The 13,988-nt window shown below is 37.5% G+C and overlaps 1 protein-coding gene across 2 annotated transcripts in view; it reads left to right on the top strand.

The window, feature by feature from the left end:
* The window catches only part of CD109 (CD109 molecule), a 90,744-nt gene that overhangs the window by 62,972 nt on the left and 13,784 nt on the right, over window positions 1-13,988 (top strand). For both annotated transcript variants that reach the window (XM_032185348.1, XM_032185347.1), the window contains exons 23-29: window positions 874-1,050; window positions 5,136-5,217; window positions 7,375-7,603; window positions 8,131-8,296; window positions 9,328-9,518; window positions 12,065-12,220; window positions 12,310-12,375. In XM_032185348.1, the coding sequence (XP_032041239.1) occupies window positions 874-1,050; window positions 5,136-5,217; window positions 7,375-7,603; window positions 8,131-8,296; window positions 9,328-9,518; window positions 12,065-12,220; window positions 12,310-12,375 (1,067 nt within the window). The remainder of the gene's footprint in view (window positions 1-873; window positions 1,051-5,135; window positions 5,218-7,374; window positions 7,604-8,130; window positions 8,297-9,327; window positions 9,519-12,064; window positions 12,221-12,309; window positions 12,376-13,988) is intronic.

The raw sequence follows: 13,988 nt of genomic DNA, 5'->3' as shown, positions 1-13,988 counted from the left end.
ATCCAGGTGCTGGTACCTCCTGCACTGCAGTCAGAGGTGCTTTTTAAAGAACTGAGCAATTGCCAGTAGTTACTGGAAGCACTAAACTCTGTCAAGTAGACCGGGTGGGGTAGATGTTCTGAGCTAACACACCAGGATTTTACAGAGCTTCTCTCAGATCTCCTACTAAAAGATCTTCTAAGACTTTGCCCTATATGGTTGTTGCTTTATAGTTTTTTCAGGAACTGCGTTAATTTTGATTTAACTGCTCTGGGCTGAATCATTAGTTCAAATTCATTTTTCATTGTGCATTGGATGAAACATAAAAAGACTGTATAGACGGAGTGTGTTATTCATTTTGTTTATTTCATTTACAGTGGTATGATATTGACTGTCCTTTTTCAGAGTTGGAGAGGGGGTCAGATTTTAATAATGAAGGTCCTGCAAACTTTGCTAGTTTTGTGTTTTAATTCTACTTATCTGTAGAATACAACTTAAAACTCAGCTGATAGTTGGTCCTTGTGACTTCTAGGCTTTGATAACCCTGGATGAGAATAGAAATACAGGACATTTGAAATATGTGCAATTACTGTAACACTATCCTAGAGAAAATAACTTTTGGCTTTTTAAAACGGTGTCTGTTTGAAATTATCCTGTAGCTGGGAAGGTCAGGAAAGCTCTGAGGGGAGATTGGTCAGTGGGCAAAAAGCTGACGAGAAGACTGTGTACGTGGTTAATGAAGTTTTCTGCCTGATTAGTGGTGTTTAGTACATACATTTCCAATGTATCATGTTTTCTCCCAGTATAGCTGATACTACCCTTTATGTGTTACGCATACATTCATTTGCTTTAAGGCTAAATTTATTTGCATTAAACTTTAATTTTATCTTTCAGGTGATTTACTCGGGCCTTCTATCAATGGTTTGTCATCATTGATTAAGATACCTTATGGCTGTGGTGAACAGAATATGATCAATTTTGCTCCAAATGTATATATTTTGCAATACCTCACTAAAACTGGGCAGCTGAGAGAGGATATTAAATCAAAAGCTGTATCATTTATGAGAAAAGGTGTGTATGCTTAAAAAAAAGATATTATCTTTTGCTAGTAAGAATTTTTAAAAATCTATCTGTGACTTTGCATTTGGTATTTGAAATCCTGTTCTGTTGTGTTGTGCAGACTGGAAGAAAAACTCATCTTTTTCTTTCTTCTCTTTCTTCTGAGATGATAGAATTAAATAGCAAACAATTTTATTTACAAGGACAAGTTTACTCTGAAAATTTTTATATAGCTGCTGTTCAGAGGGAAACTGCATTTTAGAAGGCAATTCATGTAGCTTTCCTTGGGGGGTTGCTATCTCTCCTTGAATAAAACCATGTGTGAGCAAACATTTCTGATCACTGCTTTAGGCAGAGAAAGTGAAAACCAGTCAGTGGTTAGAGTGACCCATAGTCATCCCATGTTTATATTTGTCCTCAGTGACAGCATGCACATCCTTCCATGTCCTTGCAGACCTCAAGGAATGATGCTTGCTCAGGTGACTGGTGTTTGCCCATCCAAGTTTTAGACTTGGTCAGAATTGAACTCTGTGCTGCAAATTAAAAACTGGAAAACTGTAGTTGGAAATGGTTATATATTTTAACCTTGAAATACTTCAGGGCATCATCAAGTGTGTTGAGCATAGCTGTGCAAGGAAGCATGCTTTCTTGTGCCTTCTGGGTAAGATGGAATATGAGATATACCACCCTGACCATGTGGCACCCAACGTGCTGAGTGTTGCTTACAGAGAGGAATGAGATGATCCTCATCTGAGCTACACCCCTACTAAGGCAGAATGATGATATTTTCAGATTTTTTTTTCCTCTCTGTAAGTCTGATTTTTTTTTTTTTAAATGATGTTGAAATTTTCCTTGGAGAAAACACATTTCAAAATAAATTTTCCTTTCATCAAGAACCCAATTTTGTGTCAAAACTAGTCAAATGCATTTTTTAAACCCTTCCTACTACACTGTTTAGTTGAAAAATAAGAAAAAAGACATGTTATGTAAACAGCTACACTGAAGTGTGTAAGCAATCTACCACTCTTTGAAGATTGAGTTGTACTGCCATAATTTCCTGAAGTTTTCCAGTAAGAGATTTACAAAAGTTATTTTAAAGCAAGTGAAAGCTATAGGATTAAATGTTACTCATATGCAAAGCATTGTGTTACTCAGATTTTTCCCAGGCTTTTGAGTTTAGGTACATGTTCTTAACACTGTGGTAGCCAAAGAAAAATACAGGGAAATATTTGTAACTTTAAGATAAAAAACAAAATATTTGTAACCTTAAGATAAAAAAGAACAGTGATTTAAACATCATTTTTTTCTTCATCTTTACAACTGATTTCAGTTGTTGCACTGGTTCATTTAAACGCATTAGTAAAGAACTTTATCTTTAGTTTGAGTTGCAACTTTTCATAAGCTCCATTTTTGAAAGTATTGTCATGTAGTTTAATTTAAAACAGACTTTATTTCATATGTCAAAATCCACTAAATATTTGAAACAGTGACCTCATAATCTGAAATAAATATACTAATTTTAAGATTAGATGTTAATCGTGGGAAGGAAACATAGCTAGCAGTAGTTGCTTTTCTTTTACCAGATTTTGTTTACCTAGAGCAAAGGCAATGCAAAATAGCTGTCTTTAAAAACAAACAAACAAAAAACTATTTCAGTTGTGGAAATTATAGATCCTGGCTTGAAATCACTTCAGAATTAAAAAAAAACAAACCAACAACAAACTGGTTGGTCTGAAAACTTTGGTGCTAGACACGGGCAAGCACTGAGTTGGAACAATATTTTCGAACTGTTTGAAATGTAAGACCTTTTAGTCCTTCGCATATTTCTGAAGTCCTTTCCATCCTGATGTACGCCTCTTTTAGCCTGGCTCCGCTAGTCTCCTACATCTTTTGGGTTTCAGCCAGTCCTCTGGGAGTATTAGAGTACATCTTCATAATAGGATCCTTCTTTGCCTTGCCTTTCCAGTTGTATGTGTTGACATTTGAAGTATCATTTTTCACGTCTGATTGAGTGTCCATTGGAACAAACATGGGGGTTCACAGCCCTCAGATCTATTGTTTCAGCATTTTTGCAGACATCCCTGTGTTAGATACTCGTGTTTGAAGATTTTTGCGTGACTGCAAGGGACTTGGCGTTAAGAAGAAAGCAAAGGGAGTGTAAGAAATAGCTGTCCTTCCTCTGGTTCTGCTCATCTTTCCATTCCTGCTCAATCCTAGTAAATTCTGAGATAAATTTATTTTTGTGCAATGGCTGCTCAGAAGTATTTGTAAGCTGTTGGTCTTAGTTCAGTGCTTTTACACCACTGGTGGCTATAATCCTTATTTCTGTGTATTGCCTGCTCTGTGAAGAAACAGAAGACCTCACCTTTTGGGCCTTGCAGTCAGGTATTTTTGAAGAGGAAATAATCTGTATATATACATATATTTGCGTTCCTTGTGGCATGTTATTTTGAGGTTAAAACTTTGACAGCAGCTTTTGCCACTTAATTCCTTTTTCCTCCTACTTAAGAATTCTTGACTTCTCAAGATCGCTAACTGAGATGACAAATTCCTCTGTCTGGGAAGGATTCACCCATTTTAATGATGTAATTAACCAGTGTTGTTGTGCTAAATACATTTAAAAAATGTTTAAGTGGGAAGTTGTAATTTCAAACACTTCTAAAGAGACAAAAACTAAACTTGATACCACTGGGGTAATAGTTTACAGGGGAAGCCGTACTGGTATAATGTAGCAGTTCAGGCTCATATATTTATATTTCCTCTTCAATAGAGAGACCTTGAGTTCATCTTATGTCATAACAAAGACTGAGGGACCAGGGCATTTGTTCCTCAGTAATTACAGTTGTGGTTCACACAGTGTCTGTATTCAGGGTAGTACGTAAGCAAGTGATAAATCCTTTTATCAATAAAAGCAAAGAAAATGTAGGTAATGGTTTTAGCTGGATGGGCCTTATAGGGCCTGTTAGTAAAGATAACAAGTATTTGCTCTCCTTCCTTTCTGTAGGACTTAATGATGCATATGTCTTTATAAAACCTTGCTTGAGGCTTTTTCTTCTGCCTGACTGGTTCGGTATTCTGTATGAATGTCAGGTGTTAAACTAATGAATATTGTTTCTTAATTATAATAGCCAAAATAGTACAGCCATGAAATAAAAAAAGGGGGGGGCGAGGGAGATAAAAAGGCGTCTCGTCAAATGCTATTAATAGATATGGTTGTTGTTCTTGACACACAAATGGCAAGCAAAATGTAGGGTAAGGAAGGTTTTACGAATCAGAGACTATGGTGAGTAGCATATTTTAGGGAGCTCTTTCTTTGGAACATTAACAAATGCTGGTTCTGCACTGAAGTCAGCTGTTGAGTAAGGACACTGCTGCTGGTCATGAGCAGCTAGTAAGCCTCTGTGACTCTTCTATGATAGATGTTCAGCAGTCAGGAGAAAGCTACATTTGGTCTGGATACTGAGGAATCTTTGGGTGCTGCTTAACCAGGTACCCCCCCCCCCCCCCAGAAGCCCTTTTGGTTACTGCTGAGTGTTTCACTCTTTTTCAGAAAGGCCTCTTCCAGTGTGCTTCTTTGATAGCTTTGACCAAAGCAAGTTGCTGAAAGGGTCTGTTTTTCAGCAGCATTTGTAGCTGTGCCCATGCCCTTCCAGTTGGAAAATACTTAATTTTTGCTTCTCTGTTTTGCTGGGGAAAATAGAGCATTTCTTTAGGTGCATGATTTCAGTGCCTCAGCACTTTGGTGAGCTGAGCTCTGTAGCTGCTGCTCTGGTCTGCACTCACTGCTGTCCTGCTGGAGCCACTGAGTTACTTGGGAACAGGTCTCTACCTTGTACTGTCCCGTCTGGGTGGCAGACCAGTGGGAATGGAAGCCACCTAGGTCTATTTTTGTAGATAGATCCTTTGTGTTACAGTGATCCACTTTCTTGTAGTCTTCTGCACTGTTCTGTATGTTTCTATGTATTTTGGAGATATTTTATGAAATATTTATTCAAGCACTGCTCTCCACAGCCTTAGAAAATGCCTTGCTTCATGTCAGCAGGAGGTTTGTACGGGAAACCATGTGTTCAATACCTGTCTCTGCTCTTTCACTGCAGGTTACCAAAGAGAGCTGCTTTTCCAGAGGGAAGATGGCTCTTTTAGTGCCTTTGGAAATGAAGATCCCTCTGGGAGCACATGGTAAGTAGTTCTGCCAGATTCACTTTGGAATTTGAGTATTTGAGATATTTTCCCTAAGACTAAAATTTTTTGTGAGGCTGGTAAAAGTTTCCAGCTGTATTAGCCCTCTGCCTGGTTTTCATTAGGTGTTTAGGCCAACTCTAAGGTCATTTCACTGAACAGCATGCTGTCAAGGCCATTATTAGGGCAAGGCTTTTTAATTTTGCAAAAGACAAATGATGAATTATTTTATCCATGGGAATAGCTGAATGAAATGCTTTGAGATGTTCTGTTGGAGAGGACAGCTTACCAGCATGGAGAAAACTTAAAACTGCTTTGGAAAAAAAGTGAATTAAGGCTACTCAGAGCTTGGCTTCTTGCTACAACAAAGAGTGAAATGTGGCTAACTGTGCAAAAGCAGAATGGTGATTGGATGTTTAAATCACTGCTGCAGGCTCTCGGGTATCCAGCGCTGTTAAGTGGTTGAAACACACTCCAGTTTTATTCTCTAGTGCGACATATTTACTAGTATGTTAAGAAAGTGCCCAGGCATATTCCTGTACCCAGGAATTTAATTCCTGTTACCGTTTAATTATTAGCATAGTTCCTGTCAGCCTTCCAGACCCTGACACCCTCTTAACACCTTTTCAGTTATTCCTGCACCTGGTCCAGGAGTTAACGCACTGCAAGGTCCATGCCCATGCAGCACTTGCATTCAGCAACCCTGGTTTGGAAAGTAGTGGGTTTCACTGGTCTAGCTACAACTTAATTGGCACTAGATGTCTTCAGTAGCCAGAAGCAAATTCTGAGGATGTCAGACTTAGTAATATAGATGTGTCTCATCTGTCCAATTGCTCTAAGGATTTTGAACAACAGAGCATACTGATTCTGCCTGCTTAAGAACCAGTATCTAGGAGATTCTTCCCTAGCAGGCAAAAGCGTCATAGACTCACCGTTACTCCTCTAGTATAAAGATGTATGTATGTATGTATGTATTATGTATAAAGACATAAGGAAGTGGAACTACTTTAAGTGCTGTATAGGTGACTCCACAGAGAACCCAGAGCTTGGTCTGAAAGTTTTTTTCTGTTGCTTTCCTTGAAGGAAGAACAACAATAATGGCATAGCTTATTCTTGCAGTTGACTGAAACCATTTAGGGCTCAGTCATCGTCATTGCTTCAAATAGATTTTCAGTTTTCTCCATACTGGAGGCTGAGGATTCTATGAGACATTCCCTGTGGGGTGAACAGAGCTACTGATGATAAAAAAAAATAAATATAAAAAAAATTGTCCTGCTTGCATCTTAATACACCTCCTTTTCTGAGACTGTAAAACTCTTTTCAGTGCTGAATTTCACCTTAAGAAACATTATAAGAAACTATAAGAAACTTATAGTAAGCATAGTAGTGGAAGCTAGATAGATAAATAGATAGAGACAAGTTCCAGCACTTTGTTTAGCTAATCCACATTTGGTTAGTTTAAATGTACTTATGTGCTTCAGCCAACTTCAAATAGAACTGTTCCAATTACTCTGCTGCTGATCCAGTCCCTCATCTGGAGTCAGTGAGCATCTTTCTTTGACTTCATTGGGGTTTATCTTAGACTAGGTACTGATGGACTGTAAAATGAAGATAATTTATCTCCATTGGCAACCCTGGCACTTACATGGTGAGGTGACAGGTTATGTGAATAAGCATTTAGCAAAGAAAGGAGTCAAAGCAGAACTTCAGATTATTGACGAATTAAACAAGGGTTGTTTCGATGATGTCATTGCAGGGATAATTGTGATAATTACCATCACACTTATAACTGCATTACTGTTAACTATGCCTTTGCCACTTTAGCCGTGCAACAGAAGGCAGGAGAGAAACATTTGAATAAAGTTAAACAAATGCTGGAAGAGACTTGGATAAACAAAGATAAACAGAGTCTTGGAGCCTATATTCTGTGCTTATTTTTGAAACATAACAGCTGCAAAAGGGATTATCTTTAGGAACAAGGAAATAGCTTCATTTTTTGTGGATTAAGCTTAGTCTACTTTCTTGTCTGGTTGAAGCATGTAGTTTCCTCTGTGCTTAAAGGTGTGTATAGAATACCTCACTATATTCTTACGTCATGTTAGCAGAAGCTGTAAGATGTTGCTAATTTTGCCCTATTTAATTAACCTTTTCCCCAAGGTTATCAGCATTTGTATTAAGATGTTTCCTTCAAGCTCATCCATTCATAGATATTGACCAAGATGTACTCATGGATACAGCTAAATGGATTGTCCGGCATCAGAAATTAAATGGAGAATTTCAGGAGCCTGGCAAAGTGTTACACAGTGACCTCCAAGGAGGCACCAATAATCCAGTCACTCTCACAGCGTACGTCATGTCATCCCTTCTAGGATTCTCAGATAAACAGGTATTGGAACTCATAAATGGAATTTATAGTTCCTGAAATACTTCATAAACTGTCATACTGCCTGGCAAACACCTGGTAGTGTAAAGAAATAGAGGAACATCTGAGTAGAGACAAAACTTAACCTGATTTGGTAAAACTTGCCTGTACTTTGGCTTACTACTTAAGACAATACAAAGTTGTGCTGTGAGGCCATCCAATTTTGTGTACCTTTGCAAAATCTAAAGACAATTGCTTTTAGCAAGAATATTATCATGTCTTCAGTCCAAGAATTTAAAAAGCAATTTACAGGGGGAACTATCCTTAGAGATGTTAAGTCATTCGGTTGATTTAATTGAGATTACTCATGTTCATAAAAGTGCCAGATCAAAAGGTTTGCCTCTGGGGTTCATGTCTGTGACTCTGAAAGAGATTTTCAGTATTTGGTTGCTTGAAGATAGTAATGCTTCTATTCCTCTACAAGTTTTTCCTTTATGTTGTAATATGTATTTTATTAATCGTATATTCTTCAATGTGATCTTCATTTTCAGCATGCTTATGTTATCAAGAGTGCTACAAACTATCTAGAAGATAAATTACAAGAAGGCATTTCGGATAATTATACCTTGGCACTTGTGACATATGCATTGTCATGGGCCAAAAGTACAAAAGCCAAGGAAGCCCTGAGTATACTGAATGAGAGAGCAGAACACCAAGGTATTGTACAATAGTCTTCAACATTTGTATAGATGGACATTCTTCAATTTGAAAAATATCTGTCATATATTTACAGCTGCATATGGAATTAAAGAGAATCTTCTGGATTCAGATATATTTTGAGCTTGGCATATATAACAGACTAGGAACTTCTGGAAAGCTTTAATGAAAAGTGTCCATAAATGAATGACAATTCACAGCAAATCTAGGCCTTCCAGTTTTAAGTACAGCAGCCTTGATGGGAGTACCATGATGCTGTCAAAGAACATTACTTGTCGGTCGTAAGATCCTTGTGGGTGGTTAGTTGAAATCAGTATTGGAATGAAGAGATGAAGGATTGGACTTCCCATGAGCTGGTATGGAGGTGTATTGCACTTTCTGTAGTGACCAGTCATCTGATCACATTTAGCTTCTTCTGAGTTCAACATGACTGAGTTTTGTTTCCTGTTTTGGTGGAAGAACAGACCATATGGCGCATAGTATATCAAAGCTTTGGGTTGAAAATAGTAACTATCCTCTTGAAAACCCTGAAGGAATTCATGTTCTAGACTAGAACCTGAGCCTCTAGAGTGTCCTTCCATCTTTACTGTGTTAGGCTTTTCAGTCAGTCACTTTTGGGAAGGGGGGATTTGCGCTTCACTCAGAGACAAGTCCTAGTGCGCAGTCATAATGTTTGAAGTTCTTTCTCTAGTGGGTACCCCAGCAATGAGGTGGCTTTTCTACAAGGGCTCATTTACTTCAGGCTCACAACAGGAAGGGTTCACACGGTAAAGTTCACTGAAATCAGTGGGAGTGACTATTTGGACTCCAGCTTTCTTTGTACCTATATTCAGCAACCTCTGAGGAAGTGCTTAAATTAGTCCTTTACTGGACATGCAATTCACTTAATTCACTTAATTTTAAATTCACATAATTTTAAAGAACACTGCTAAATCCAGTATGTAAGCGGAAGTTAACTCTTAAATAAATCTTTCCCAGAAGTCCAAAGACTTCAGTCTGTGAATCTGGGGTTATTTTGGTTTATTTTTCAGGAGAATTTCGTTTCTGGATAACACCCGCTTCTGAGATGTCTGATTCATGGCAGCCACGGTCCATTGATATCGAACTTGCAGCATATGCTTTGCTGTCACACTTTCATCAAGACAGGTTAGAAGAGGGGATCCCTATTATGAAGTGGTTAAGTCAGCAAAGAAATCATCTGGGAGGATTTTCTTCTACTCAGGTAATATCTTGCTCAAGATGCTTTGTAGTACTTTGTGAATAAGCACTATATACATATATATATATATATATATTTTTTTTTTTAAATAGCTATTACTGTTTTGTTTTTAAATAGTGATTACTGAGTTTTGTTTTGCTGTAACAGCCTTGGTTACACGCATATTTGCATTCTTTGCAGGATTGGCATCTTAAACCTAGACTACCAATTTTAGTAATTTGGCAAGTATAATAATAATAATAATAATATATAAAAAAAAAACACAACAGAATTAAAGGATCACCTTGATTGTTTAAAATACTAAAACCCAAAGATGTTAAGTTAAGAAGAAGTGATGCCTGTGGAAAAAAGAGTTGTTCAGACTTTCCAAGCAAGTGTGATAAATATCTGTGCTTATGTTTCTTCCAAGGAGAGAAACATCTTTCTATTCTTTCCATATGTGGGTCTACAAACTCCTGAAAGGCTATTCGCTAAGATAAGACAGGGGAATGGGTTTTAGAGGAACAGCCTAACCTAGTGCCTTTGTTGGCAGTTGGTCTGAACTTCATAATATGCTGTGTCCTCATTATTACACAGAATTTTGATGGGCCATGAAATTTGGAAGATCTTTGTTATCTCCAGGAGGTTTCTGTGTTATTGAAACCACATCTTGTAAGCTGTGCTGGCATCCAGAAAATTTATATTACTTTGGATTGCATTACTTTAAACTTGCTTTTAAATTAACTACAAATGCTGGTCACAATAAAATGTCACACATCATCATACTGCTTGGTACCATTCTGTACAGGCTATTCTTCCTTATTTTCATATGTCAGTATTAATCTGAAAGAAAATAGTTCTATTAAATAAAATGTAATTTAAGAACCAGCCTGGCTCCCCGGAGGTTCTAGTATTTTCCTAATGTGTTAATTGTTGCTTATTATTTGAAGAGACTGATTGAAATACTGAATTGTTGGAAGAGCTTTCCTCTAATTCTCCAGAAATTGTTTTTACTTGAAAGTTTGAAACTCTAGCAGTGTATCATTTGCCCCTGAGGGTGAAATTAAAAAATGAATTTAATCCTTTTGTTTTTCTATAATCTAAACTATTTTGATTTCAAAATTACTCTAAATGTCTCTGTGGATGCCTTGTTTAATTTGTGGAAATGACCCCATACTTTTTTTTTTTTAACTGCTAAGATTGCTTTAAAAATGTTTGGAGTGTTTTCTTGCATGGGTTTATTATATTAGAAACTTAATATATTGTTAAACAATAAGGAAGAAAGTAATCAATTGCATGTGTGATATATTATAAGTCTGGGTATCATAACACACTGTAATTTGTGTACCTGGTATAACTTACCATGAATTTGTCATGGAGATTTTTTGCTTTATAATGCTTTCAATGTTGGGACATGAAATTATGTATATTTCATGTATATACAGGAATACAAGCCATACAACAAATAACATACATGTGAGTGCAGATATACACAAATTATGTAAAGCCTTTTGTTGTTGAGCAAGAGGGTCCTATGCGTCTGGCCTGAGATCCTATTTCCTAACTTTTATGTTAAGAGTTTTATGTTAACATCTTGAACGCTGACTGAATTAAAGGAAAGAAATGGAAATGTGACAAATTTAAGGACTTGGAAAGGGAACTTCAAGGTATCCTTTGATCTCCACAATTTAGGTAAGGGTAGGCTTGTTGCTACTTTCAGATGTTTAAAATGGGATTCTCCAACAAGATCTTGCAGCTCTTTAGATCTATAAGATTGATCAGATATGTAAATCTGATAGGTTGCTGTAACTTCTTTCACTCCAATATGAAAGTATACAAACTGCAAAAATCTCAGAAAAATATTAGAAATGCATAGTTGATTTTGTATTTTTTTTCTTCAGAAAATAGCATGTCAAATACTGTAATGTTAAAATTCTCATTCACTAAGCCATGCTGAACCAATTGCTCAAAAACTGACTCTTATGTTCAAAACCTGGAAAATTAAGACTGCAATCAGACATAAAGATAAATAAAAGAGAATTATATATACATATATATGTTTATAAACATATTATCCTTTTTAAAATAAATATTGGTAGTTTTTCAGATGTATAGCTTTTGCTTCAGTCATCAAGGTATCCTGAAAAATTGCTGTGAAGTACTGGATATTTAATGCTTCATCATTGCATACGTCTGTAAAACAGCAGAATCATTACTTCCTTCACTGGCTTTCTCCTCAGTCTGGATGGTGCCTGATTCTGACTGTTATGTCTATCAGGGTGTTGGGTCTTCTGTATAGCTTGCACGAAGCTCCCTTTGCTGGCTCCCACCACATTCTCCATTGCAAGTCATGGTGTCTAATCATTGCCCTGTGTTGTTGTCCCTCTTCTGCACTGGGATCCTTCACGCCAGTGAAATCCCAGTGGAGATGTGGATGTAGGTGTATGAAGACTCCAGTATAGTCAACAAAAGGAGCAAGAAGGAAGCATGAACTCTTACAGGCATGGCCCATACGGTTCACTGTGCAGAGTTCTTCTGTTTAACACTGAAATATTTATTTCTCTCAACAGGACACTGTAGTAGCTCTGCAAGCCTTGAGTCTATTTGCAGCGCTCACCACTGCACACAAAACAGAGATGAATGTAACAGTGACAGCGCCTTCTTTGAAAACTCCAGAAGTATTTTCCATTGGTACTCAAAACCGCTTCCTGCTTCAGACCAAGGAGGTACTGTAGAAAGCGAGAAATGCCTTTGTAAAGCCTGCTGCCTGCAAGTGTTTTGAAAATACTATTTTGCTCATCTGTCTTTCTTTTAGATTCCCCCTGTGCAACCAATGACAGTTACAGTTTCAGCGGAGGGAAGCGGGTTTGCTGTCTTTCAGGTATGCAGTTATTTTATCTAAAGATATACTCTCTAAAAAGAAGGTATCTATTTTGGAAGCTTTATTAAATATGTCAGTAAGAACAGTCTTCTGAAATGTCTTAAACCAATACCAAAGCACTTTCCTTCTTGAGAAATGCTGTGACCCTAATGTTATGTGAATGTGCATATTCACGTAATTGTGTATGCTGAATGGCTGGCCCTTTTAAGTGCTGTTGGATGATTGACAGTTTTGGAGCACTTTGTGGATCACAGTCATATCAAAATGACCCTGTCTTCCTGCGGAAATGCAGGGGTACTTTGTCAGTCACAAAGGCCATGGTAAAAAAAGGCCCATGGACAGCATGAGCATGCTACTAGCTATTAGAATTATTTTGATTTTGTTGAAGTAGAATGCAACAACAGTGGAAAAGCTAAAAATAAAAAAAAGGTATTACAGCCAGGTTTGCCAGCAATTTTTATGCTGCTCTGAAGTAGTATAAAAGAATCAAAGGATCCTGCAAACTGCCAATAGTACGTGCTTAGCATTAGCCAAAATGGCAAGACATCAGGAGGACATGGCAAAGAGTGGAAGGAGGTATAATGATCCCCTCTCTGCCAGTGCTGCAAAAGGCTGTTTTAGTGGTATAACTTCAAACATCTTTACTTATATTTAAACAAATTAAGCTGGGGTCAGCACATACTGTATTTTAAAATTAGCAAACCGTAAATAGGCGTTTTATGCATTTAAGCTGCTTGCTCTTTCCACATAACAGATAATGTTCTGAACAAATTTTGCCTTCGAAATTTTCCCTAACCTAATGAGAAATATCATAAGAGAAGAAGGCTGTATTGGATCTGACATGATCTTGACTAATCGGTCTGTTTTTCCCCATTGTATGATCTGTGATGAAGGCTTGGAACCAGATGGGTGAAAGAGAAGACTTTTGAAAAACTACAGATAGCGCATGAATGTTAGTCTCTGAGCATGACAGAATTGCTCTATTACAAGTAAATAGATAAACTTACAGTTGCTGAGTCTAGCACAAAACAGGGCAGAGTTCCTACTGGACTCCTTCTACTCATACCTGGGAAAGCTGAACACAGGTCACCTTTAATGATCTCAAGGTTTTGTGCCTGGTTAGATTCCATCTCAAGTCCTTTCCTGTCCAACTTTCACTTCAGTGTTCCTATGCATCTGGAAAGCAAAAAGGCACGCTGATGGTTGTCTTTCATCCAAAAGCGTATTTGCCATTCATAAAGAAGCCATGACTACCTATCAGCAATGACCAGCAGCTGGAGCTATACCTCATTCATTCTGCACCGTTTTGCAAAACCCACAGCACCATAAACCCATACCCATGTTTATTCATTCCCTGAAGTGCAAATGATGTGTTCCGAAGAGTTCAGAAGTTCTGGCAGGTATCTTAGATTCAGGCCATTAGGCCAAAATAGGAATGAACATCTCAGCAGGACAGCATTTACACATCTGTCATTTCAAATTGTGTGTGTAGTGTAACAGAGCAGGGCTCCAGAACAGCTAAGATTACTTAACTAATAATTGTTGAGAAATACTCCCTGATGTTTTGTCATAAAAGCTGATCAGAAACCTTTCAGTGAATTGTTTCTTGCTGG

This window comes from Aythya fuligula, chromosome 3, assembly GCF_009819795.1.
Source record: "Aythya fuligula isolate bAytFul2 chromosome 3, bAytFul2.pri, whole genome shotgun sequence".
NCBI classification, from domain to species: domain Eukaryota; kingdom Metazoa; phylum Chordata; class Aves; order Anseriformes; family Anatidae; genus Aythya; species Aythya fuligula.
Note: the sequence above shows the minus strand (reverse complement) of the source record. Positions and strands in the feature narration are given on the sequence as shown.